This window comes from Lissotriton vulgaris, chromosome 10, assembly GCF_964263255.1.
Source record: "Lissotriton vulgaris chromosome 10, aLisVul1.2, whole genome shotgun sequence".
Taxonomy (NCBI): domain Eukaryota; kingdom Metazoa; phylum Chordata; class Amphibia; order Caudata; family Salamandridae; genus Lissotriton; species Lissotriton vulgaris.
This window is the reverse complement of record NC_141698.1, coordinates 280,459,061-280,484,385: the sequence shown is the minus strand read 5'-3', so window position 1 is coordinate 280,484,385 and position 25,325 is coordinate 280,459,061. Positions and strand designations below refer to the sequence as shown.

The 25,325-nt window shown below is 46.0% G+C and overlaps 1 protein-coding gene across 1 annotated transcript in view; it reads left to right on the top strand.

The window, feature by feature from the left end:
- The first annotated feature begins 851 nt into the window (after window positions 1–851).
- The window catches only part of SMARCC1 (SWI/SNF related BAF chromatin remodeling complex subunit C1), an 810,451-nt gene continuing 785,977 nt past the window's right edge, over window positions 852–25,325 (top strand). The window contains exons 1-2 of the mRNA XM_086939759.1: window positions 852–1,367; window positions 18,205–18,324. Coding sequence (XP_086795885.1) covers window positions 912–1,367; window positions 18,205–18,324 — 576 coding nt within the window. The 5' untranslated portion in view covers window positions 852–911. The remainder of the gene's footprint in view (window positions 1,368–18,204; window positions 18,325–25,325) is intronic.

The window sequence follows — 25,325 nt, the reverse complement described above, 5'->3', positions numbered from 1 at the left end:
TGATAGTGTGGCTGAGATCTTCTGAGCAGCTGGGAAGCCTGCCTGCCCTCTTTTGATGAGCACTGCAGTCACACAATGTGTCCCGTTAGGGTCCTTCCATTTCTGGTGCTTTTCAGTCGTTTTAAGATATTCTTAGAGTTTTTCGTTGCTCAGTGGGGTGTAATTTCAAATATTTCTATTTTTCCCTCGTCTTCATTGCTTAATTTTGCTCGCGAGAAAGGTCACTCATAGTTGTAATTGTAATTGCATTTATATAGCTCTTACTACCCCTGACAAGGCGTCGAAGCGCTTTTTTTCTGAGAGTAGCACGCTACTTTGGGACCCATAGAGGATTAGTGTTAAATTAATATAGTGAAACATGCAAGTACATTTTAAGTGGTAGCAAGGTTAGTCAGTTATTTGGATTTGGAATGATAGCAGAAGGATAGAGGAGGAAAAAAGGTTTGTATTTATATAGCGCTTATTACCCCTGATGGAGTGGAGTGACCCCAGTTGAAATGTCACTCATAATTACACTGAAGCTATGAAAATGTCACACATAGCAATCTGAAACCTTGGCAGCTATGGACCAAGTGCTGTTTTAGACCGACGTTGAGCATTGGTATTACCGTTATCACTTTAAATCTTGTTGGATATCTTCTTTAATCTCTGGAAGCCTGATGCAAAGTAATATAACCCATACGGACTCCGAGGAGCCCTGAGACCAGGCTCTTCTAGTGCTGTGCAGAGCGGTGGTTTTGGTTCCTTTTCTATGTCCATGCTTTCAGGGTTGCCTTGGGACGCGCATGCTCAGTAGCCGTGCCTGTCCTATTTCGATGTCCATGCCTTAAAGTCTGCTTCGTACTGCGCATGCTTACCCTCCACGGCCCTGTGTTACTGAGGCGGCAGTTGTAGAGAATCTTTGAGCAGACATGAAACAAAGGCAACCCGGTCTGGGACCGCCCGGTAGCGGCTGCAACGGCAGCAGCGAGAGCAGCGCCAAGCAGTCGGGGGGTGCGCGGCGGAGGCGGCGCCGGCGAGGCGGGGCGCGCGAGCCTGACGAGCCGGAGGAGAGCAGCAGCCCAGCCGCCCGGGCCCCGGAGCAGGAGGCCGCCCAGCCCGGCGAAGACGATGAAGAGGAGGACGGGGAGACTAGCCCCGCAGTTCCAGGGGAAGAGGAGGAGGAAGAAGAAGAGGACGATGAGGTAGATGAGGAGGAGGACGAGGAGTCTGGCTCTCCGCCTGAAGATACCCCCGCACCGCCCTCCGCGCCTCCTGCAGCTGCCCGCAAGAAGGATGGGGGACCCAGCACCAAGCACTGGGAGAGTCCCGATACCCTGGCACTGTTGGAACCTGTACGGGCCTGGCTGGGCAAACACTACAAGAAGGTGAGGGTCCTTAATTCACAGAGGGCTTGGAATACTCTGGAAGGAGGGGTCTTTTACAAAGGATATCAACAAGTGCCCAGAGAGCCCGGTGGTTTTGTGAAGTTGAGGGAGTTATGACTTCAGGAGAGCAGATAGCCAATAGTTCTTCGGAGATTCATAGTGACCCCACATTGCCTCCCAAGGATCTATCTGATGCATGATACAGTCTAATCGCACATCCATCACCCACGCCAGTATCACATACATACATTGTATAATCATAGACTCAAGAAAGTTTGGCAAACAACTCCCTAAACTGCGCACCGCTTTGATGTTGAATACACAACTGTCAGCATTCTCTTAATTAATGGGTTCAAGCGAAAGTTTGTTCCTTACTATCGAATGTTACGTTACTTTACTAGATACATCTCAGTATCAACAATCTGTGAATCCTGATGGCTGATGTTTTTATAACCAGATTGGTGCATTTTCACTCTAACGCCTTCTCTTTGATTTTTAAGGTGTTATTTTTTCAGAATTTGCTTACATCATGTCTATCTTATGTATTGTCTTGCAGCATTTATATAGCACTTACTAGTCTTCCGTGGGTTGCTGAAGCGCTTGTCTACATATAGCATGCTACATCGTGTTTGGTGCCTGGTTAAAAAGGTGTTGTCTTTGTTTTGATCCTGTGTGGGAATGGTTTCTAAGTTTTTGCATGTCGTGCGTGATGCCCATTAAGTTTAGATTTTCATGTTGTTTAACACATTGCCCAGCAGTGTGATAGATGAAGAAATGCAAGAGATTACAAAACAGACACTTTGCGCATATCAGCTGACAGCTTTGAGTGCCTCTTTATGGTATTAATTATAATCATAGAACACTTAGCTTGTTACTGTATTGGGTTGTCCATTATGAGCTATTTTGTTTCTACTTTATGACCCAAAGTAGACTTAGGTTGGAGGGAGAGATTTGCTGGAATTGCCTTTGTTTCATATCATCCCATATCTGATTGTCAAATGTCAAGAAACCGTCATAGTATGTAGCTCGTTGGGACCTGCAGTGGTGGACTAGATTAGTTTTTTGTTGACCCGCAGCTTGTGGCAGACCTCTTCAGTTATACTATGCCTGGTCAGTTGGTGACATTTTTTTTGCTGTGGACTGATGCAGTATTGGGTAATGGACATGACCTATAGCGATTTTGTCTAATGTGAGTGAGTTTCAGGAAGCATAAGAGAATTATTAGATAGTCTGTACGAACTGCAGTCGACTGGCCAACCTCCTAGTACTATGGTATTAGTGTGGGTTAGGAGGGTTACATATAGTATGGTAAACAATGTTCCCTCTAATTATTTTCCTGTGTGTGCGGTAGTTCAAGATTTGTGCGCTGGTACCAAGGCTATGTGCACCAAGCAACTGATCATGCATTTCAGTGCTTTGCTCAGCAAACCTTTGTTTACAATACGTGCGAAACCGGTGCATTATACACACACACATAGTTCTATGTAATAAAGTCTTGAGACAGTTTTGCAATGTAGATACACCCCCTTGGACATGAATTGTTTATTGCTGTAGCACCTACACCCCAGATTTAGAAAAGGACAGGACACAGAAGGTGCTACCATTTTATATATATATATATATATGTTTTCTTGAGGCTGCGTTGCTGCAGGATGCTTCGAGTGCCCTGCTGAGAACCCGTGTGGATATATATATATATATATATATATATATATATATATTCACTGAAAAAAGCATAGGTTATAGACCATATATAGTTAGGAATTAGCATTTACAAAACCTTATTTTACTCACACAAAACCATTGAAATTTGCATATATAGTTAGTTGCACTAACTATATATCGCGCACCCGCAATCCACTGCTGATGATGTCACATATTACATCATTCATGACCTGGTCAGTGACATCACTGATGACATCTCAAATGACATCACTGATGACAACATCTAGTGACTGTATGTTTCTGTAAAGTTAAAATATGTCTTACATATTGAAGAATGAGTGGATGTATAACTGTCTGGATGGAGGTTTTAGTAGGTGCATGACTGACTGTATGAGTGAGTGATTAAATGTGTCTCACTGAGTGCATGGGTTAGTGACTAAACTGTCTTAATTTGTGCATCATTATGTCTGTTGTTCTGTAAACTGCTGCATGTGTTGATCAGTAGCTATATGAGTAACTATATGGGTTATTGATTGGTTGCCCAAGTATTTGTATGGGAGAGTGTGTGTGTGTGTGTGTGTGGGTGGCTGGGAGGTGTATGACTCTGTGCATAGATGTGTGAGCAGTTGATTTACTAGATGTATGGGTTCAAAAGTGCATGTGGAAACAGTTGTATGGGCGGTTGACTGTGTGCATGAGTGTATTGGTGAGTGAATGGATATCTCAGTGCTACATGTCAAAGTAAGTACATATGTAAAACACAGTACATGTGAGAGTTGACATATATAAATAACTGCGCATAAGAGCCAGTGAATGTGTGAGTGGCTGTATGGATCATTGTGAACTTGTATCAGGGATTGTATAAGAGAGTAAATATGTGTTAGTATATGTTTGAATAAGTAAGGTGTGTATAACAGTATAGTTGAGGAAATGGAGGTGTGATTGATTCTTTGCATGACTGACTAGGTGTGTGAGTAACTCCATGGATGAGTGACAGTCTGTGAGTGTCTGTTTACACTGATTGTATCTAAGGTTATATTAGAGTCTGAAGAGGTTCATCGTATTATCACATGAATGATATCATCAGTGATGTCATCCGTGATGTCATCCGTGATGTCATCCGTGATGTCATCCGTGATGTCATCCGTGATGTCATCCGTGATGTCATCAGTGATGTCATCAGTGATGTCACTTGAGATGTCATCAGTGATGTCACTGACCATGTCATGAATGATGTAATATGTGACATCAGCAGCAGTGGTTTGCGGGTGCGCGATATATAGTTAGTGCAACTAACTATATATGCGAATTTCAATGGTTTTGTGTGAGTAAAATAAGGTTTTGTAAATGCTAATTCCTAACTATTTATGGTCTATAACCTTTGGTTTTTTCAGTGAATTTTCAAGGTTTTGTAAATGCTAATTCCTAACTATATATGGTCTATAACCTATGGTTTTTTCAGTGAATTTCAATGGTTTTTTAATTGCAAATATCAAAAGCTGTGAAATGTATTCTTTTAAAGGAAAAATATATTTTTTATGTATTTAATATAATTTTTTATGCATATAAATTTGTATTTTTTTTTCCGCTACCGGGCCGCGACCCGATCCGCGCACCGGGAAACGTTCCGTTAGCGCAACTGCCGCTTTCGAAAACAACATCGTGACGCGTCACGTAAGCGCGACGTATCGCGTTGCCGCGTAATGCGTCTTATGAAGCGCCACGTTAGCGCACTCGGAAGTGCTCCGGAGCGCGACCCGAGGCGCGAAGCGCAGCTCCCCGGAAGCGCTCCGGGCGCGGAGTGGGACGCGTAACGTAAGCGTAACAGGTCATGTGACCTGAAAATAACACTTTTCACTGGTTTAGAATTTTTTTTTTTCCCAAATGATGAAAGCCCCCACCTTTTTTCCTCACTATGACTTTCATCTTTGTGAGAGGAAGACCTGTTTCTGCTTGTTCAGTCATGGCATCTGTAGTAGCTGCAGCTGGTGGACCCCCACCACCACCACAACCACCTAGGAAGGAAGGACCACCTGCAAAGTTCCTTCCAAACCCAGAGGAAGAGGAGGTAGAGCCGAGGCAGTTGTTGCGTGAAGAGCCCCGGCAATCCCACAGCTTAGACCATTTTATATGGCAATTTTTTTCTTACCCTCGAGGGCAAAAAAAGGTCAATGCCCGGCTGGTGACATGCCTCATTGCGATGCAGTTCTGTCCCCAGGCACAGACAAAAAGTATAGTTTTGGAAACTATACTATGCACCGCCACATGCAGAGGTGGCATCCAATCAATTATAGCGTTGCTGAGGTGCGTCACCTCCAGGATAACCCACCAATATTGTTTTACTGTTTCCCTTGGTTTTCCCCTTGTTACGCTTGCCGGAACGCTACCCGGTGCGCGGATCGGGCGCTAACCGTGCAAAAATTTGAAAAAAAAGGCTGTTTTTTTTTACATATATGGGCCTCCTCAGCCACCATCAGAAAACCTAGGGGGTAAGGTTATGTCTCCCGTGCCCCCTTATACCCATTCCCAACATTGTTTATCCTCCGTCTTGTGACTAAATTCGTCCGAAACACAAGATGGCGGACTCTCGTTACGCTACCGGTGAGCTACCTGGTTCGCGTACCGGGTAGCGCTTCCACCGCGAAAAATCAAATTTTTTTTTTTTTGCCCCGCGGGGCCCTTTAATAGCCCCCCACATCAATCCTAGGGGGTCAGAAGGGGTCTACCTTGCCCCCTTTCATTCATTTCCCCCTTCGTTTATTTCCACCTCTTGTCTCTCGATCCTACCGAGAGACAAGATGACGGCCGCTCCGGACTGTTTAGAATGTTGACAGTCACCGGAGAGCCAATCCGCTTCTCCTCGCGAAGTTCCGTTACGCGTCTGGTACGCGAACCGGGACGCTGTCACAGATATATATATTTTTTTGAACGTTAATTTCTCAAAATCCACTGGAGCACATATCTTGAAACCTAGCAAAGGCAATTTAGCCAAGTTTCATAGAAATCCATTCAGCCGTTCGAGCTAAAAGTGAGTCCAACCGCCCTATGGAAAACTCAATGTTAAAAACACGTTTTGGGACCCCCCTTTTTTCTCGGCCCCCGCTTGACGAAACCCCCCCAAACTTTTTTTTTTTCTCGATATAAATATATCTTAAAAGCATTTTACAGATTATATAAAAAAAAAGCACCATTTATAATAATTGCACAAAGAAATCAGATTAAAAATCTTGACATCTCTCAAAGGATGCAAATTACTTTACAGAACAGTGGAATACCTATTATAAGTTTAGGACAATTTGTAAGTTACATTCCTGAGAAATTCATTTGACATAAACATTCCATCAATAAATAACAGCTCAAAAGGATGAAAACCCACAAGGGAAGTTAAAAGTGAATTAAACTATCTCAGCTTTGATGGAACTTAAAAACAAATTTAATAAGAATCTTCAGCCTGGTCATAGCGCTTTTAATCTTATCACCCAGGCCCAGCTAAGGAATTTGGCCACACTGCAAGAAAAAGTTTTATTAGTTTCTGCTCGCAAAAAGTGCTTCGTGGTGGTTCCTAATTGCCAACAAATGGGTTTTAACCATCTAGTTCTTGGTTTATAATAAGCTTGGCATGCAAACAGGAAATGTGGGACGCTTTCAACTACTCCTTCACAGAGCGGACAAGTTGGGTCTGTTTGATGGGGAGGCTTCCATTTATTTGTATATTCACGAATGGGAAGCGGACCCAATCTAAACTGAATGAAAAGGGCCCTATCCCATGGTTTCTGAATAAAATCTAAGTAGGGCTCCAAACGGGTCATCTGCTTGTGTTGACGAAACTCATCGGTCAGTCTGCCTGGGCTGGTATTTCTATTTCCCTGGCTCTCGACCCATTCCCAATAGGCTCCCTTGATATCTAACTTGGTCAGCGAGGCCCCTGACTCGCAAGCCGCTTTGACTGTTTATTTGTTTATGCAACTCTTATTTTACCTGCTTACACATGTAACACAGTTGCCCTAATGATCCCCTGTGTTTTTTTTAATGTTATTTCTGATTATTTAAGTTTGTCGTTTGCATAATGCCTATTGGTGAATTAATTTTTCCACATGCTGTCCACTGAGGTCAAACCTGGTTCCAGTTAACTGAATATTTTTTTCTCTTGCTGTTTTCAAATTTTTAAATAACGCAAAGCTCCAGACAGGAACCCTGTCTGTGGCTTTGCATTATTTACCAAATTCACTTTGTAGTTAAACTTAAGACATATCCTGTTCCAAATCGGGCATGATTTGAATTTGGGCAAATTGTCTTTTGGTCTATTTTCATAAGACAAACTCCATTCCGAACAGAAATAGCTTTGGAACAGGAAGGGCTGAAAAGATGCTTCGCATGGATCCGGAAACAAAGTGACCAGCTACAACCTACGTGCTGTTACCAGAAGGCCTGTGGTGGGTAGTCAAAGCCTGAGGTCCTTTATTGTTGGAAATTGTGCACATGCAAGCTTTAATTGCATTGGGGATTAGATCCAACCAGACCAAGATGTTGAAAGCTTTCCATGCTGCTGACCTTGATTTCTCGTCACTCCCTTGCTCTATGGATCAAGACTCAGAAGCTGCTCTGCAGCGCCCCTATGGCTTCTTATGTGTCGCGCTTCTTCAAGGCATCTTTTATGTAGCGTCAATTAGATGGCCTTACTGTGTGCTCTGTCAGGTGAAGGAGGTCCTTTCATCTTCTTGAATGAGGGAGGCAGCAGTGCACCTTTCTTTGAGTCCGAGCCCAAAGAGAAAGATATCAGCAAGCAATGGTCTCTCGTTTGAACAATGTCTTTCTGGGCTGGTGACTTTTCGAAGCCTGGCAAAGAAGTTACTGGTTTGATGGGCCCTGTATTTATTGACCGCTGCGGGCTGTTTAAGGGGGACCAGATGCATGTAATCGCTGTTAGCATCTAAAACAACCACACCATTAACCCATTTGTGGCAACAATGAAAATAAAAGACAACTTGCATCATTATAGATTCACATGTCAAATTTGTATTATATCTTTTAAAATTGGATTTGTGTGCGCAAATACAATATTCTATTTTGTCTGTTAGCAGAAACCTTTTGTAGGCGCTATTATCACACCTCTTATCCTATTATCACTCTTTTCTCCACGGGGAGCCATTGGAACCCTCGTAGGTGTTGGCTGATGTGTTCGTGCCAAGAGATGCCGAGGACGAGTCTGGTGGCGGTGTTTTGTATCGTCTGGAGTTTGCGTAGTAGCGACTTGTTTATGCCGGCGTAGAGTGCGTTACCATAGCCCAGTCTGCTGGTGATCAGTGCATGGGTGACTACCTTCCTTGACTCCAGGGGGATCCATTTGAAAGTCTTGTGGAGGGTGTTTAAACGGCTGGAGGTGACGGCGTTGACCTGTTGGTTCATGGTGAGGTATGAGTAGAGTACGATGCCGAGGTTTTTGGCATGGTCAGAGTAGGTCGGTGGGTTTCGGGGGCCACCAGGTATTTTCCCATGCTGAAGGGGCGGTTCCAACGACGAGGACTTAGGTTTTCATAGCTTTTAGCTTTAGCCAGCTGTTGGTCATCCATATTGCGATCTCCTGCATTCCTTTCTGGAAGTTGAGTCTGGTGGTGGTGGGGTCTTTGGTGAGGGAGAGGATGAGCTGGCTGTCGTCTGTGTAGGATATGATGTTGAGCCCTTATTGTCGAATAATGGCGGCGAGGGGGGGCATGTAGATGTTGAAGAGGGTCGGGCTCAGTGATGACCCCTGTGGGGCTCCGCAGGTGATTTTCATGGGATCTGAGAGGAAGGGCGGTAGTCTGATCCTTTGGCTTCTTCCAGTGACGAATGATTGGAACCAGTCTAGCCTTGTTCCTTGTTTGCCGACGTTGTGTAGTCTGGCGACGAGTGTGCAGTGGGAGACAGTGTTGAAGGCTGCTGATAGGTCAAGTAGGATAAGGCCTGCGGACTGGCCTTGGTCCAGGAGGGTGCGGACGTCGTCTGCACAATGTGCAAAATATACCTGTATCAGGGGTTTGGAATTTATTAAAATATCTACTTGTCCATGGGGCAGGTTGCTTCATAAATCTACTTGTCCTGTAACAAAATCCACTTGTCCCTTTGGTGCCATGTTGGGCGGCGACAAATTATGGCAGCAATCTCATTATATAAGAGCTCTTATATAGCCTCTCAGATTATGCCAGGGCTCATACCATAGTAGTGTTTGAATACTAGCAATCCCTTTATGTTGCTACGTTTCCGCAGATCTACATACTGGGACTGAAAGCAGTGGTAAACAATAGTTCCAGGGTTGGAATGTCCTTTTGTTTCTGTGCAAACCTACTAATTTGCAAGTTTTAAGGGTTTTCAACAACTCTTCTCTAATCTTTTCCAATACTGAGAAGTGTTGGAAATTTACTCCTGACAATGGCAGATGTAAACCTTCTGCCAGAGGTGGGAAAAAAGTGGTTTGAGGGAAAATAAACTTGCGAACACTCAGGTGTTCGCATGAGCAAATCTACACATGCATATTTGCTCATGCTAAAATGCAGTTCACAGATATTTTCTAGGAGTACTATTTCTTGCCCTACTGCTATAAATTCTTGTGAATTCACGAAAGCCATATAGTTGCCCTTAATGCACAGACATATACCAAGGGTGCACTTTTGAGACTTTCTTTAATAATTGGGCCCCTAATTTGGTCCAGCGTTAACTATGACCTTTTGTGTTTATTAAAATTCTCACTCTGTATCTGCTGGCTTCACGGTGAGTGACGGCATTCTGCTCTTTCACAAGGAGCATATCGGCACACAAAGTAGTTTTTGTTCAGTGACAGTAACTAATGTGGCAAGGTGTGCTTTTTTGAGACCAAAAACAATTTTTGCTTTTGCCAATGTTTGTTATATTGGTAAGGGTCCGGCAGCGCTCACATCAATAAAGTTTTACAAGCATTTACAATGCAATGGTTTCGCCTTTGGAAAAGTTAGAGCTATTGGCATTGTAAATGACAAAATTTGTATTTATGTGTTGGTTTTGAAAACAGATAAATAAATGGCATTGTCATTTACATTGTCATTAGCTTAATCTCTGCAGTCACTCTGCACTCCCCAATCACTCTGCAGTCCCTAGCACTCCCTAGTCACTCTGCACTCCCTAGCCACTCTGCCCTCCCTAGCCACTCTGCCCTCCCTAGCCACTCTGCCCTCCCTAGCCACTCTGCCCTCCCTAGCCACTCTGCACTCCCTAGCCATAAAATAAGCATATTGGATCTACATGGTAGACGCTGGTCTTTACAGAAAGGCACATTAGTACCTCTACCCTAGTTTAGGAGTTATAACTGTGGCGTAACAAACTACAGAGGTATACGGAAAGTGTATTAACCACCAAAGTACCATTAAGGGTATTTCTATTTCGTGAAAGCTTTCTGGGCACACAAAGCTCTCAACAGCAGGGCCCTTACCCAGGTAAGCTATTTCAAAATGCAGAAGGTATGTGACCAATTAAGTAAGCCATAACAGAGGTCCTTCGTGTTGCCAATTTAATGAGGCAGAGAAGATAGCTGCAAATCTCCTATCTCAAACAACATCACTACCAGTTTCGCTGTGCATGTTAACGGCGAAACCGGCGCGCTAGGGAGAAGGAAACCAACGGATACGTTAATGCGTCTGATAGTTTTACAACAGCCTCCCCACATACACCCGGAAAAGGCCCATTTCTTACCTTAACGCACAGAATGAACCAACACCAGAAATTAAAACCACCGCCTTTCTACTCCCCGGGTTCCCAGTGTCACTAGTTTAAAAGGCCCTCTCAGTTTGTCATTGGTTAGACGGCTCTTAGAGAACCATTTACGCCCATTGGTTAATGCGTCCCATCCAACCCTCCAGCGGATGGGTTTTAATTGGGCACGTAATTTGTTCCTACTAGAGTCTCGAGTTTGAAGTTTGCGATTGGATACTGCGGGCCTTATGCGTGCAGGTCACAGCGCGCAAGCCAACCGACCGGAAGCAAAATAATGTTCTCATCAGATATACGTGTAGAGCGCGTTTTTTGTTCATCTTGAACGTATAGAAGTGAATAGAGCTAATTAAAGAAATATGTTTCTTGCATTCTTTCAGTGTTGATTATCACGTTAGAGCAAACAAAAACAAAGGGGGGGGGGCGGGAACGGACAGCGGCAGGGGGGGCGGGAAGGCAAGGAAAAGCAAACCTGGAAGACAAAAAAAATAAACCCCGCCCACGGCCGCATGACGTTACGGAGGGAAGAAATCGCCGGAACGCCCACGAATCTGGTCCGCCCATGACGGACAGATCTCTGTTCTAATGGCTAGCCTCCATTTATGGAGCTAGCCAATGGAACAGAGGGGCGGATTCCCAAGCCACACTGTTCTAACATTAGATTTCGCCTGTGCCGAAAAGCTGCGCAGTGCGCAGCTCTTGACGAGGGGAAACCTAAAAAGCACGCCAAAACAAGTCACGCATTGCCAAAACTAAAAAGCAGAGTACCATGTCAGACCTACTGGCTTTGCCAATGCTTGTTTATTTTTGTTTCCCAAAGTCTTATTGAAACTGGTTACACTGATTTTTCTAATATGAATATTTTGCGGCAATACTAGCATGCATCAACACAAATTACAAAATATTGCTGAAAAGAAATGGTAACTGAAACTTTACAGTAGTTAAGCTAAAACATATATTTTCTACTTCCATTTTTTAGGAACATTTTATATTGAAAGCAAAGTTCATTAATCTTGCTTTCAAGCCTCTGCAAATATTTGCATCTATTCGGAGAGCATTCTGGGAGCATTATGCACAGCCTCATATTGCTAAACTTTGAAATCGTGTGTCCTCATTTTTATGCTGGAACCACTGTCCGTAGTGCAGTCAGAACTTACATTTACTGAGAGCGCTCAGCCTAATATTAAAGGCTCTCAATTAATGAACCATAAATACAAGTTTGAACAGCATTAACATATGCACACAAATATTAACTTAACTGCAGGCAGTGCCCTTCCCTGATCCTTAATGTGGTACTGCAAACTGGCAGCCAAAGGGTTTACGCTGCAAGGGGTTGGGCCTGCTTGTCCCAAGGACAAAATGCACATTAAAACTTGATGCCCTTGACCCCAAACAATATGTCCTGGGCGTTGGACTATAGGAATTCCACATCCCTGCTGTATGAGGTAATGTTTTGTACATATGTTTTCATGGTAATAAGGAAATTAGCACAGGGATTGCTGGCTGTTTATGCATAGTGTCCAACTATGTTTAGCACTGATAAATAGTAGCATTAATAATTGATGAAACAATTCCTTCTATATAAAACACCTGTTTAGGCATATTGTGAATACCATGTGTCAAAAAACTTTTCATACCTTGCATTTTAGCAATAAAAGCCCATATCTTTCTACCCTACTCCTCCGGGTCAAATTAAGTAATTGGTGACACCCTGTGTTTTGATAATGAATGCACTCGCTGTATTTGCTTTAAGAATTTTCCCTCTTGTCCCATTAAAATGTTTACATGATCCGTCGTTGCGGCATATATAAGCACAAGTTCATGTAAAGCTCTATAATTCAGTTAAGAGTAAAGGATTTATACTAATGCTCAGTGAGCTTATTTTTGTTAATCTTTTTTTCCCTTCTTTACCACTGACCGGTTGCTACTTTTCACTGTTCGTGCCAAATTACTGGATGCTTGCACATACGTTTTCATTACCGTTTGTATTGTCTGCTTTACCAGCACAGCTCTTTAGACATACTGTTACCACTTTCTTAACGTGCATTGAAAATACAATTGGTCTTGCATTTGTTTGATTTAGAGCTATTGGCATTATAAATGGCATTGTCTTTTACCTATGTGTTATGGAATGTATGTATTTGGTGTGTAGTGGAATTGTATGCTGGATTGAATTAGGCAGTTGTGAAATTGTGTGGCTTATAATTGTATGGTTCAGAAAAGGGGGTGGTGATGAACAGAGTGTCTGAATTAAGCAGACCACTCTTACCCAGTCCAAAGATCAGGGCTTGATCCACCACCGTTATTTATCTCACTGCACCATCCCAGCTCAGAACCTGGCTATAGGCAAATCAGTCTGTCCCTGGCCCAGTGCATCATGGGAACAGGGCAGACTAAACTACCAAGCCAATTCTTGACCAGAAAGGAGACAAGCTATCGGGGACCGGTTTCTGGCATTTCAGCCGTCTTCGGCCCGGCTTGCTTGAATCCTGATGGTGCAGTGAGAAAGGGACTCATGTCTGAGTATACCCTGCCACACCTATAGTGGCCAAAAACGATTCAGAAAAGGGGGTGGTGATGAACAGAGTGTCTGAATTAAGCAGACCACTCTTACCCAGTCCAAAGATCAGGGCTTGATCCATCACCGTTATTTATCTCACTGCACCATCCCAGCTCAGAACCTGGCTATATGCAAATCAGTCTGTCCCTGGCCCAGTGCATCATGGGAACAGGGCAGACTAAACTACCAAGCCAATTCTTGACCAGAAAGGAGACAAGCTACCGGGGACCGGTTTCTGGCATTTCAGCCGTCTTCGGCCCGGCTTGCTTGAATCCTGATGGTGCAGTGAGAAAGGGACTCATGTCTGAGTATACCCTGCCACACCATTAGTGGCAAAAACGATTCAGAAAAGGGGGTGGTGATGAACAGAGTGTCTGAATTAAGCAGACTTCTCTTTTAACCTAGTCCAAAGATCAGGGCTTGATCCATCACCAAGCAAGCCGGGCCGAAGACGGCTGAAATGCCAGAAACCGGTCCCCGGTAGCTTGTTTCCTTCCCAGTATAAGAATTGGCTTGGTAGTTTGGTCTGCCCTGTTCCCATGATGCACTGGGCCAGGGTCAGACTAATTTGCGTATAGCCAAGTTCTGAGCTGGGATGGTGCAGTGAGCTAAAAAACGGTGATGGATCAAGCCCTGATCTTTGGACTGGGTAAGAGTGGTCTGCTTAATTCAGACACTCTGTTCATCACCACCCCCTTTTCTGAATCATTTTTGTCCACCATAAGCGTGGAAGGGTATACTCAGATGTGAGTCCCTTGCTCATTGCACCATCAGGATTCAAGCAAGCCGGGCCGAAGACGGCTGAAATGCCAGAAACCGGTCCCTGGTAGCTTGTTTCCTTCCCAGTATAAGAATTGGCTTGGTAGTTTGGTCTGCCCTGTTCCCATGATGCACTGGGCCAGGGTCAGACTAATTTGCATATAGCCAAGTTCTGAGCTGGGATGGTGCAGTGAGCTAAAAAACGGTGATGGATCAAGCCCTGATCTTTGGAATGGGTAAGAGTGGTCTGCTTAATTCAGACACTCTGTTCATCACCACCCCCTTTTCTGAATCATATAATTGTATGGAGTGGAATTATGTGGCATGGTGTGCCATCTAATTATATGGATAGTAAATATGTGGTATTGAGTGTACTGGAATTATGTGGAGTAGGATTGGGTGTTATGGAGTGTAATTGTGTGGAATGGCGTTTAATTATATAATGTGCTGTTGAATTTTGTGGCACTGTGTGGAATTGGGTGGTGTGGATTAGATGTATGAGATCTGTTGTAATTGTGTTGTTGAGTTATATTATGTGGTTTGGTGTTGAATTATGTGGTGTGGATTACAAATGTGTAGAGTTGAATTGTATGTATAGCTATACTTGTTTGTAGGAGCAAAGCTTCAGATCTGTGTGTTTGGCTGTAAAAAAAAGTTGGAGCTATTGACGTAGTAAATGTCTCTTATCTAGATGTAATGAATTTAAGTGGATGTATGTGGTGTGTAGTTGAATTATGTGAGTTAGATTGGAATTGTTAGTTGTGGCATTGTGTGGCTTGGAATTGTGTGGTATAGAGTTATCTGAAAGAAACACGTTAGTGTTAGATTCCTTGCCTTAGAATGTCCCCAGGGTCCTACTGGATCCCGAAGGTTTTCGTAAGCAGTACCCCTGCGCGTCCGTAGGTGTCGTCTGCGGCTTCGCGTCTGCCGTGATCGCCCGGATGGCGTAGCTGGAGTATTTAGATGCCACCCTCGCTCGCTGACGTCAGTTCTTCTTTTTTCCGTGCCAGCCTTTCACCGACTGATGTTGGTAACCGACCCCCACCGCTGGTCTACTGTTTGGGGGCCAACCACGATGACAAGTCGTGCCCTGACTGCTGGGCCTTGACGTCGAAGGCTAGACTGGAGCGTCTTGACCTCTGGCAGTCTGCTCTGCGCCGCATAAGGTCCCGGTCGAGGAGGAAGTCGAGGGGACCGGTCGTGGAGCCGGAGTCATCATCGATCATCGGGATATAAGTCCTCGCACTCTGGTAAGTTGAGGAATCGCATGCCAAAAAGAAGTCTAAGAGACACCATCGTTCTTCAACCTCCCCTCGCAGGTCACGCGACTTGGCCGATGGTTCAGGTAGCACCGCCCTCGCGTCCCCGGCGGAGTCTGTGCCGTTGCATCCAGCCCCACACCCTCCGGTTCCTGGGCTCAATGCGACTCCGTAGCAGATTCGAGACTTCCTCGTGGCCATGAGTACCCTCTTTCCGCCGTTGGGCCCTGCCGGCACGCCTTCGGGCACCGCGGGTCCGACTGGGGGTCCTATCCCTGTGTTGCCGGCGACTTCGGTCTCTGCACCGCAGGACCCCGTGAGATCCAGGCCTGGATCCTGGTCGATGCCGGTTGGCCTCACGACTCCTCCGCCGACCCCCTCAGAGCCACCTCCGGCGTCAGCCTCGAGCGACACTGGCCCCGGCGTCGGACCGGCGCAGATCGTCGCCGAAGCAGACTGTTGAGTTGTTCACCTAGGCCCCGGGTCCGTCATTTCTGCCTGTTTATCAGGACACTGATGAAGGGGAGTACTGGGAGTGGTCTGAGGATCCTCTGGCACAGCAGTGCCAGTTAAGTCAGGACTGGGCAGATGAGCTGGGGGGGGGTGGGGGGGGCTAGTGGTCTAGACACTTCGCCTGACACTGATTTTCTTTCTCCTCCCTCCGTGGATATGGAGGAGGGAGCAACTTATGCTGTGGTGCTGCCACGGCCTAGGGCCTTGAGCTCCCTGCAGTGGCCGTGAGGTCTAACCACCTCACCAAGGTGCTTCAACCGCCAGTAACCTCCTCGGAGCCTTTACTGCAGTTTAATGAAGCCCTCACTGACGTTCTGATGGGCACTTGGTCCAAGCCCACCACAGTTCCCCCTGTGGATCGGAACATGGCCCGGCGCCACCGCCCAGCTCCGGGCGACTCCTGCTTTCTGTCCACCCACCCCACCCCTGAGAGTCTGTTTATCCAGGCCTCCACTTGCCAAACCGCCTTCCTGACCGCACCCCTGGACTGGGAATCCAAAAGGCTGGATGTTTCCTAGTGTATTGGAATTATGTGGAGCAGGATTGTGTGTAATGGAGTGTAATTATGATGAATTGTGTTGTGGAGTGTAATGTAGTGCTGTTTAATTATGTGGTGTGCTGAGTTTTATGGTATGATGAATTATGCGTTGTACATTGGGTATATGTGGTGTGTAGTAGAATTATGTTGTGGTGCGGATTTTTTTTAATGTGGCGTGGAATGGATTTGCGTGGAGTTAAATAGTGTCGCATGGAACCATGGTATAGAGTGAAATGTTGAGTGGAATTATGTGGCACGGTGTGGAATGTTTTCATGTGGTACAGAGTGGATATATGTTGGGTTTATTTATGTGGTATTGAGCAGAGGGTAATTTGGTGAAGTTGAATTATGTGGTGAGTGTTATGAGGAGGTTAATTATGATGTCTGGTGTGGTAAATTGAAGCGGCGTGGCATTGAGCGGAGTAGCATTGAGCTGAGCAAAGCGGTGTGGCGTAAAGCGGGGTGTCTTAATGAGGATTGTAATTATGTTGCGTGTTGTGGTAAATCGGAGCGGCGTGGCATTGAGCGGCGTGGTATTGAGTGGTGTAAAGCAGCATGGAGTAAAGATTGGTTGTGTAAAATGGAGTGGCCATGAGCTGCGTGGCGTGGAGTAAAGCAGAGTAGCGTGGAGTAAGGAGTGGTGTTGCGTGGAGTGGCATTGCGTAGATTAGAGTGGGGTTGAGCAGAGAATTGTACTTCAACTGCAGAAGTAGAAATACCAAAACTGTGAATATGTGCATAAACAGTATTGGCAGCAACATAAAGCTGAATAATTGGTACCCTGATTACAGAAATGGAGCGTTCAGATTAGAGGGCCATCTGGCAGGATTGGGATCGGGTGGGAAGGAGAGGGGAAAGAGGCTACAAAGAGAGCAAGAGAAGAGCCATTTATTTTAAACATTGGCCACTACCTATTATATTAATCAGTTTAATATTAGGACCGGGAATCATCAGTACCGAGCAACAAGGGGAATAAAAACAGACTTCGGTCTTTGAATGCACGGCAAATGGGCAAGATAAGGGCAACATTTACAGCCCTGCTTACAACAAAGCTCTGTAAACTATTAGCACAGGTCTGCAGTGCTCCAGCTTAAAGAAAGAAATAGTGCTCACAAGCTTTGAGTAACAACACATATAACGGCCAGTCCCTGAAAATGGGTAGATCTTTTAAGGCCCATTTCCTGAATACAGCATGTCTCACAGAGACAGCACAAATGCTACATAGGCGAGACCTTTGTTCCACCCAGCGGAGTATCCCTCATCTCATGCTGTTTGCTAGTGGGTAGAGCAGCCTTCCTTCCTTGAAGTGCTTCATATTAAAATGTTTGAGGAACTCTTACTCCTGAAAGTACACAAAGTTGTCGCATTCACTTCTTTTTCACCTATATGCATTTTATTACGAAAGGCGTCCTTTTTTTTGTGCTACTTTTCCCCAAGTCCCGCAGAACATGCTATAATGTGATAAATGGCGTTTGTGCTTACAGTGTTTGCCTAAAGCATTTCTGAATGCCTTTGTTGACGTGTTGCAATTTTATTCTAGACCTATTGACTTTGCCAGTGTTTGTTTTTAAAGATGTTTACTGTGGCACATTACTGTGTGTTTTGTAGACATTGAGGGAAAGTGGTCTGAGGTGGGTTTTAAGATATGAAAGAAAATCTGGGCCTGCCAGATTTAATTGCTTTAGCAGTCCGTAGAATTGTTCTTAACCATTGGGTGTTACTGAAATGGGTGATGATGGTGTCAGACCTTTATATAATTCTCTAAACTGTTGTGTACATGATAATGTGGAAAAGTGGCTTCAAACTTTTTTTTTTTTTTTGCAGTATGTCCAAGCAGATGCTCCCACCAGTAAAGCCTTGGCTGGGCTTGTGGTGCAACTTCTGCAGTTCCAGGAGGATGCCTTTGGAAGACATGTTACTAACCCTGCATTCACCAAGCTTCCAGTAAGTAGATATTACCGCTGTATGCAAAACCTTTTGGCATTGCTCTATAAGTTTGTTCCTTTTTCAAAGATTGTCGCTATCTACATTCTCTTCCAATTGCCTTTCTATGCTTTTGTGAACGTTTTAGAGGAGCAGATGAAAGGGTCCCTTTGCTCAATGAATTGGCCTCTTCTTTTCAAGCATATTCATCATCCATTTGACCTCTTACAAGATCCTTTTTAGGTCTCGGCTAGCGTGGCTGCGCACATGCGCAGCTCGCTAAGCGAGATTTTATGTTTCTGAGTAACTTCAGTAAAGGGCTTTAAGCCCCACCCCTCTTTTTCATTGGCTGGCGTCACCGTTTATGTTAAACGGTGACCAGCCATTGGAAAAGAGCTTTTTGTGACGTGGACTTTAGGCTTTTTCTGCCGTCCCACTTTGACGGGCTCGCATGCTTTCGGTTGTCGTAAACATTTTCAACAGTTTCAAACACATGGCCCCATAAAGACAAGAGATTTGGCTGCAGCACGGTCCTCTTTTGCTATCGGGACGCGCAAGTTTTTTTTTACAGTGCATTTAACCCCTTGTCGTGTTAGGCTGAGCTGTAAGTAATTGCTGCTCACCTCCACTCTACAGAAGCCTCATGGGTGTTTCTTCAGATCTGCGTTCTCTTCCTGCAACTGGAGTTGGTAGGAATCGAGGCAACCTTGAGTCCTCTTCCCTTGCATCATCGGGCTGTACTTCCGTTCCCCCAGTGTGAAATGTTTCAGATGTCTGAGAAGGAAGCAGTCACAGTAGAAGGAAGAAAGTTGGTGTTTAGATAGGACACATCATGCTGTCAAGCACCCAATTACCTTTCTGTCCATCCTCTCTGTTATCACCGGCTACAAGGACCAAAGCTCGATCTCTGCTCATCCATCTTCTAGGAGCCCCCCTCCCCTGTGCCCACAATCACAGGGGGCATGGGCAGAGCTCCTTCCCTTCTATCGACTGGGGCTGTTCCCGCTGCCGAGCGGCTCGGCGCGGACCTTCAGATGCAGTCTGTCTCCCTCTCCTACAGGACTGTCTGGGCCCTCCGTAGCCTGCCAGCGCACCAGAACACCACTGTGTGTATGTGCCCTGCAGAGTTCTCTATCTAGGTCAGCCGGCGAGGTGTTAGCAGCGTAAGGAATATATATAAATAGAGAGGAGCTCGAGAGAGACAGAGCTGGAGGTAAAGCGAGAGATGGACACCTGGAGAGGGGAGTAGAGTAAGAGGAGGCAGTCAAAGAGAGACTTGTATAACGGGATGAAACCCGAGGAGAGGAAATGAAGGCAAGGAGACCGGGAGCATGAGGAGGAAAAGAGACAGGATAATAGAGGGGAAGGTACATAATGAGAGACACGGGTGAAGCAGACATGAAGAGAGCGAGGTAAAAGCAGGGAGATAGACAAGAAAGTTGAAAAAAAAGGAAGACTTGAGAAAAAAATATGAGTACAACGAGAAAAGCTGACATAAAGAGACAGAACTGAAGCAAAGGATGGAAGAGAACTTCAAGAAAAAAACACTAATGTGTGATAGGGGTGGGGCAGGAAGATAGACCCAAGAAGCGAGGGAGACAAGAAGAGAGATTCCTAGAGACATAAGCAAGGCAGGAAAAGTGAAAGAGGCCGCAGTGAAGGGAGGGAGGGAGACAAAATAATGACAATAAAATAGATCAGAGAACTCCGCAGGTATAGGGAGAAGAGGAGCTAGGCCAAGTCGCAAGAGGTAGGAAAAGGGAGAGAGAGGAGAGAAAGAGATGCTCGTATGGGATAGAAAGAGGCTAAGAGAAGGCTAGGGGGAATGGAGAGAGAACAGACTAGTGTGAGAAAGACAGAAACAGACTAGTGTGATGGGACAGAAGAAACCAACTGAGAAAAATAAGAATGGGAAATGCACAAAGAAAGAGAATCGAAGAGTGAGGGAGACAACAAGAAAGGAAAAGTATCAAATGTAATGCAAGAGTAGGAACATGACAATCAGTAAACTCATCACCAGAAGGGAAAGCGAGTGAGAGGCTGAGACAGGAAGAGAGACCAAGAGAAAACCGGTAGAAGGACAGAGGTCAGATAGAAATGTGAGAGATGACGATGGGCACCATGGCGAGAGCTGGGAGGAGATACCAGGACATGTGAAGGGTGAGATGCTGGGTGAGACGCAGGAGGGCAGAGATCCGTCTGGAAAGAAAAAGTTGGAGACGGGTTAAGAAAGAAAGGCTGGAAAAGAGACACCAAGACATAGGAACAGCATGAGAAATGAAGGCATGAATAGGGAAAGGAGATGGAGAGATGTGTGGGAAGACGGGAAGAGAGAGGGAGTCACCAGAAGAACAAGAATTGGCAAAGCCAATTGTTATATCTTCCCTCTTGGCTTTGCTAATGCAGACTTATTGGCTTTGCAAATGTGTTTAGCCAATGCTCTTTCAAACCAGAAAAAAAATGTATTGCCCATGCTAAACATCATAGCTGTGTATTTATGCACATGTGCATCATGATTAGGGTTCCCAGGTACCACCACTTGTATATTTCCATTTAAAGCACTAAACATACAGAGCATGAAATAATAGCTCCGAAAGAGAGGGCCCTCCTGGTGGTATAGGTGCAGAAGAGGCATGTAGGAACTTGGAGAGACGGATCACGGAGGCGCTGGACTGTACTGCCCCCTGGGCACAGAGGAAACCGGGCAGAGCTCAGAGATCGGCCTGTGGTACTCGGACGCCTTGAGAGTAGCGAAAGCTGGGTGCAAACGACTGGAAAGGTGCTGGAGGGTAGATTTCTCAGAGCAGGGGAGAGGGCAGTATAAAGAGGCACTAAGGAATTATCACAGGCTCATTAGAGGAGCCAAAGCAGCTCATTATCTGGAGAGAATTGATGCGGCTAGTAACTTTACTCGTGAACTGTTTAAGGTCTACAAGGAGATAACCTCCTTAACAACTGTATCTGCTCCGGCTGTGGGCTCAGAGGAGCTATGTAATCGGATAGCCGATTTTTTTCTCTGATAAAGTGAAGAAAATTTACTTCACCTTCCTTGACTCAGCCAGAGTAGGAGAGGAAGGGAACAGCTAATTGAAATCTGCAGCAGTATAAAATCAGGTTCTCCCAGGGACCCGGCACCACCTAAAAGGTTGAGAGGAAGTTTGGAGAGCCTGGAGCCTTACATAAGACAACAGGTGGAGACATCTTTCATTACCTGTATAGTACCTAGCTGCTGGAAGGAAGCTGTGGTCCTTCTGCTCCCAAAGAAACCGCACATTGGTCCAGACCAACTGGACAATCTACGCCCCATCTCGCATTTGCCGCACTTTGCTAAGGTGGCGGAAAAAGTGGTGGTGGTGGACGCAGTGGTGGTGGTGGACGCGGTGGTGGTGGTGGACGCGGTGGTGGTGGTGGACGCGGTGGTGGACGCGGTGGTGGTGGTGGACGCGGTGGTGGTGGTGGACGCGGTGGTGGTGGTGGACGCGGTGGGGGTGGTGGACGCGGTGGGGGTGGTGGACGCGGTGGGGGTGGTGGACGCGGTGGGGGTGGTGGACGCGTTGGGGGTGGTGGACGCGGTGGGGGTGGTGGACGCGGTGGGGGTGGTGGACGCGGTGGGGGTGGTGGACGCGGTGGGGGTGGTGGACGCGGTGGGGGTGGTGGACGCGGTGGGGGTGGTGGACGCGGTGGGGGTGGTGGACGCGGTGGGGGTGGTGGACGCGGTGGTGGACGCGGTGGTGGACGCGGTGGTGGACGCGGTGGTGGACGCGGTAGTGGTGGTGGACGACGCGGCGGTGGTGGTGGACGCGGCGGTGGTGGTGGATGCGGCGGTGGTGGTGGACGCGGCGGTGGTGGAGGACGCGGTGGTGGTGGTGGAGGACGCGGTGGTGGTGGTGGAGGACGTGGTGGTAGTGGTGGTGGACGACGTGGTGGTGGTGGAGGACGTGGTGGTGGTGGTGGAGGACGTGGTGGTGGTGGTGGAGGACGTGGTGGTGGTGGTGGAGGACGTGGTGGTGGTGGTGGAGGACGTGGTGGTGGTGGTGGACGACGTGGTGGTGGACGTGGTGGTGGTGGTGGTGGTGGTGGTGGACGTGGTGGTGGTGGACGTGGTGGTTGTGGTGGTGGACGTGGTGGTGGTGGACGTGGTGGTTGTGGTGGTGGACGTGGTGGTGGTGGACGTGGTGGTGGACGTGGTGGTGGTGGTGGTGGACGTGGTGGTGGTGGACGTGGTGGTGGTGGACGTGGTGGTGGACGTGGTGGTGGTGGTGGACGTGGTGGTGGCTTTGTGGTTGTGGACATGGTGGTGATCCATGATCACCATATAAGGGAGCAAGCAGGTATTATAAACCCACAGCGTATAAATCCACTGGGTTCCTTCTTACATTTTCTATATTTACACAAAAGTAGTGATGTGACACTTTCGTTTTTTATTGTATGTATGTGGTATTTAAATATGCCAAATGCAGTCATTGGAGCACGGTTAAGGCTCAAAGGCACATGCAGTCAACGAGTGATAAGAGGTAGCTGGGCTCTGGGAGCAGAGGTGTAATGTTGCCAAGTGATGGAGTGTGCTTTTAGTAGGTGCGTCTTCAACTCTTCCCTAAATTGGAGTGGAAGGCGGCTGGTCCTGATGGACCACTTATGAGAATTAACTAAACTTTTTAAAAAATTGACTAAAAAGGGAAATTATTCAAATTAGCATAATTAAATAAAAAGATCACGTCAACCTGCGTGAATGCCGGACATATGAAGAATTAATGAAATTAGGAGTATGACATTTTTTATAATAGACTACTCAAGATTGCTTTTTTGTCTGCTGCCTCTGACCTCGGAACTTAGACGCTGTGAATTTGGACGGTGTCTCAAGTATTGTCCTGCCGCTGCCTGCACCTTTAAACCGCCGCTCCTTGCCGGACGCGCTTCGCGGGTCCCGCTGCGTGGAGTGGGGCGGTTGGAGAAAAGGGTGTGCAGAACTGGTGAAAACATTTGCAGGGCACTAGAAGAAACAGGGCTGCGAGCGTACCGATAGCAGGACTCCACTTCCCAAGAGTCCCTGCTACTCGCCTAACTAGAAGCACCTGGTGACGCTCTCCCTGTTGGCCACGCCCCCTATTGCCCGTTCAAAGCTGCCGGATTGGAACCTCTGTTGGATTGCTTTTTTGTCTGCTGCCACTGACCTCGGAACTTAGACGCTGTGATTTTGGACGGTGTCTCAAGTATTGTCCTGCCGCTGCCTGCACCTTTAAACCGCCGCTCCTTGCCGGACCCGCTTCGCGGGTCCCGCTGCGTGGAGTGGGGCGGTTGGAGAAAAGGGTGTGCAGAACTGGTGAGAACATTTGCAGGGCACTAGAAGAAACAGGGCTGCGAGCGTACCGATAGCAGGACTCCACTTCCCAAGAGTCCCTCCTACTCACCTAACTAGAAGCACCTGGTGACGCTCTCCCTGTTGGCCACGCCCCCTTGTTACCTCTCAACTACATAATACCGAGTGGACCTCCGCAACGCGGGAGCGCGCCGGGAGAAGCCCAGGACAAGGGCGGGACCGTCAGAGGCCGAAGTAGGCTGGGCTGGGCCCCATCCCTTTGATTCTCATCATAATTAATATTGTTTATATTTGTTATTCTTCCTTCTTACGGCGGTTTTGTCCTGATAGGGTTATATTGTGTTATTTTGCTTTGTAATCCCTATAGTATCTTCCTCAGTTTACACATGACAGCAAAAAAACTTCGTTCTGGTCGCGTCTTAGTGGGGAGATCTGGTTCTAAAACAAAATCGAACCCTTTACGTAATAAAATTACGTCTACAATGCAACTGAAAGGCCAATGTCAGCTGTTTAATTTATGGGATAAAGGGAAGGACAAGGCTGAAGAGTCCCACCACCTCAGTGAAGCTTTAGAGGATAATGTTCCTGAGCCAGTTAACATCATCAATAAGGATAACACTACTCTGGGCTTGGTTCCTGTTCAGCCTCAGTTTGCATCTTTCTGTCCAGAAACAGTGGGGGGTTTTCCTTTGGTATCCCCTGTTTTGCAACAGAAATTGGAGCCGCCTCACGAGACCTCGGGATGTAATGTTAGGAAATCCGACAATGCCATTCTCCCTCAAGCTTCTCATATGGCAGTTCCTAAAACCATAGAGAATACTATTATTTCTTCAGTTTTGCCAACTAATTCTGCCATCCCAGAGGGTGATTTTACACTACCAGATATTGATTTGATAGCTCATAAAGGTTTGTTGAGACCTTCTCAGGACAATCTCAGAGTTAATTCCAATATTAATGAAGCTATAACAATTTCGAGCTCTGGTCCTCTTAGTAGTACCCCCTCAAACAAATTAGATTTTTCTCTAGCTCAGTTAAATTTTACTTCCTGTTCTGGCCCCAATTTGAATAATTTACCTGTGAGTCCTTCAGGTATTAATGAGAAGCTAATCTCCAATTCATTGTCTTCTTTGGAATCTTTAATAACTTCTATTTTGAGTTTACTTGAAAAATTTGTTGGAGGTTCGGAGTGTATCCTTGATACTGTAGCTCAAATCCTAAGAGTACTTTTACAGAATAAGTGCGGGCCAGTTTTTGAATGTCTTTCTATGCCCGCTAATTTCTTGGAGACCCTTAATAAGAGATCTCCGAGTGGAAAAGTAATATTAGACCCAGTTCAAACGCTGTCTAATCTTGAAGATCAGAAAATAAATAAACCAGTAGTTATATCAGCTGATCCTAAGGTTTTCAAGGCGGTATCGGCCGGAGCTAATTGCATAGTTACTCACAATGACGAGATAGATGTGGTGCCTGCTTCCCCTGTTATTCAAAATTTGGAAACTCCCTCTCTTTTTCCTATATTCTCGCTACAGACAAAAAAAGAGGATGAGGCCCTTATAGCTTCTCCAGGTAATGTTGAAAAGATAGTCTCTTCAATACAAAAAAAGAATAGAATAAAAAAGAGAACCCATTCGAAGATTTTCTAAAAAAAGACAGAGGAAACTCCTGTTTGAAAAAAATTTGAATCCAATACTAGAAAATCCCGCCC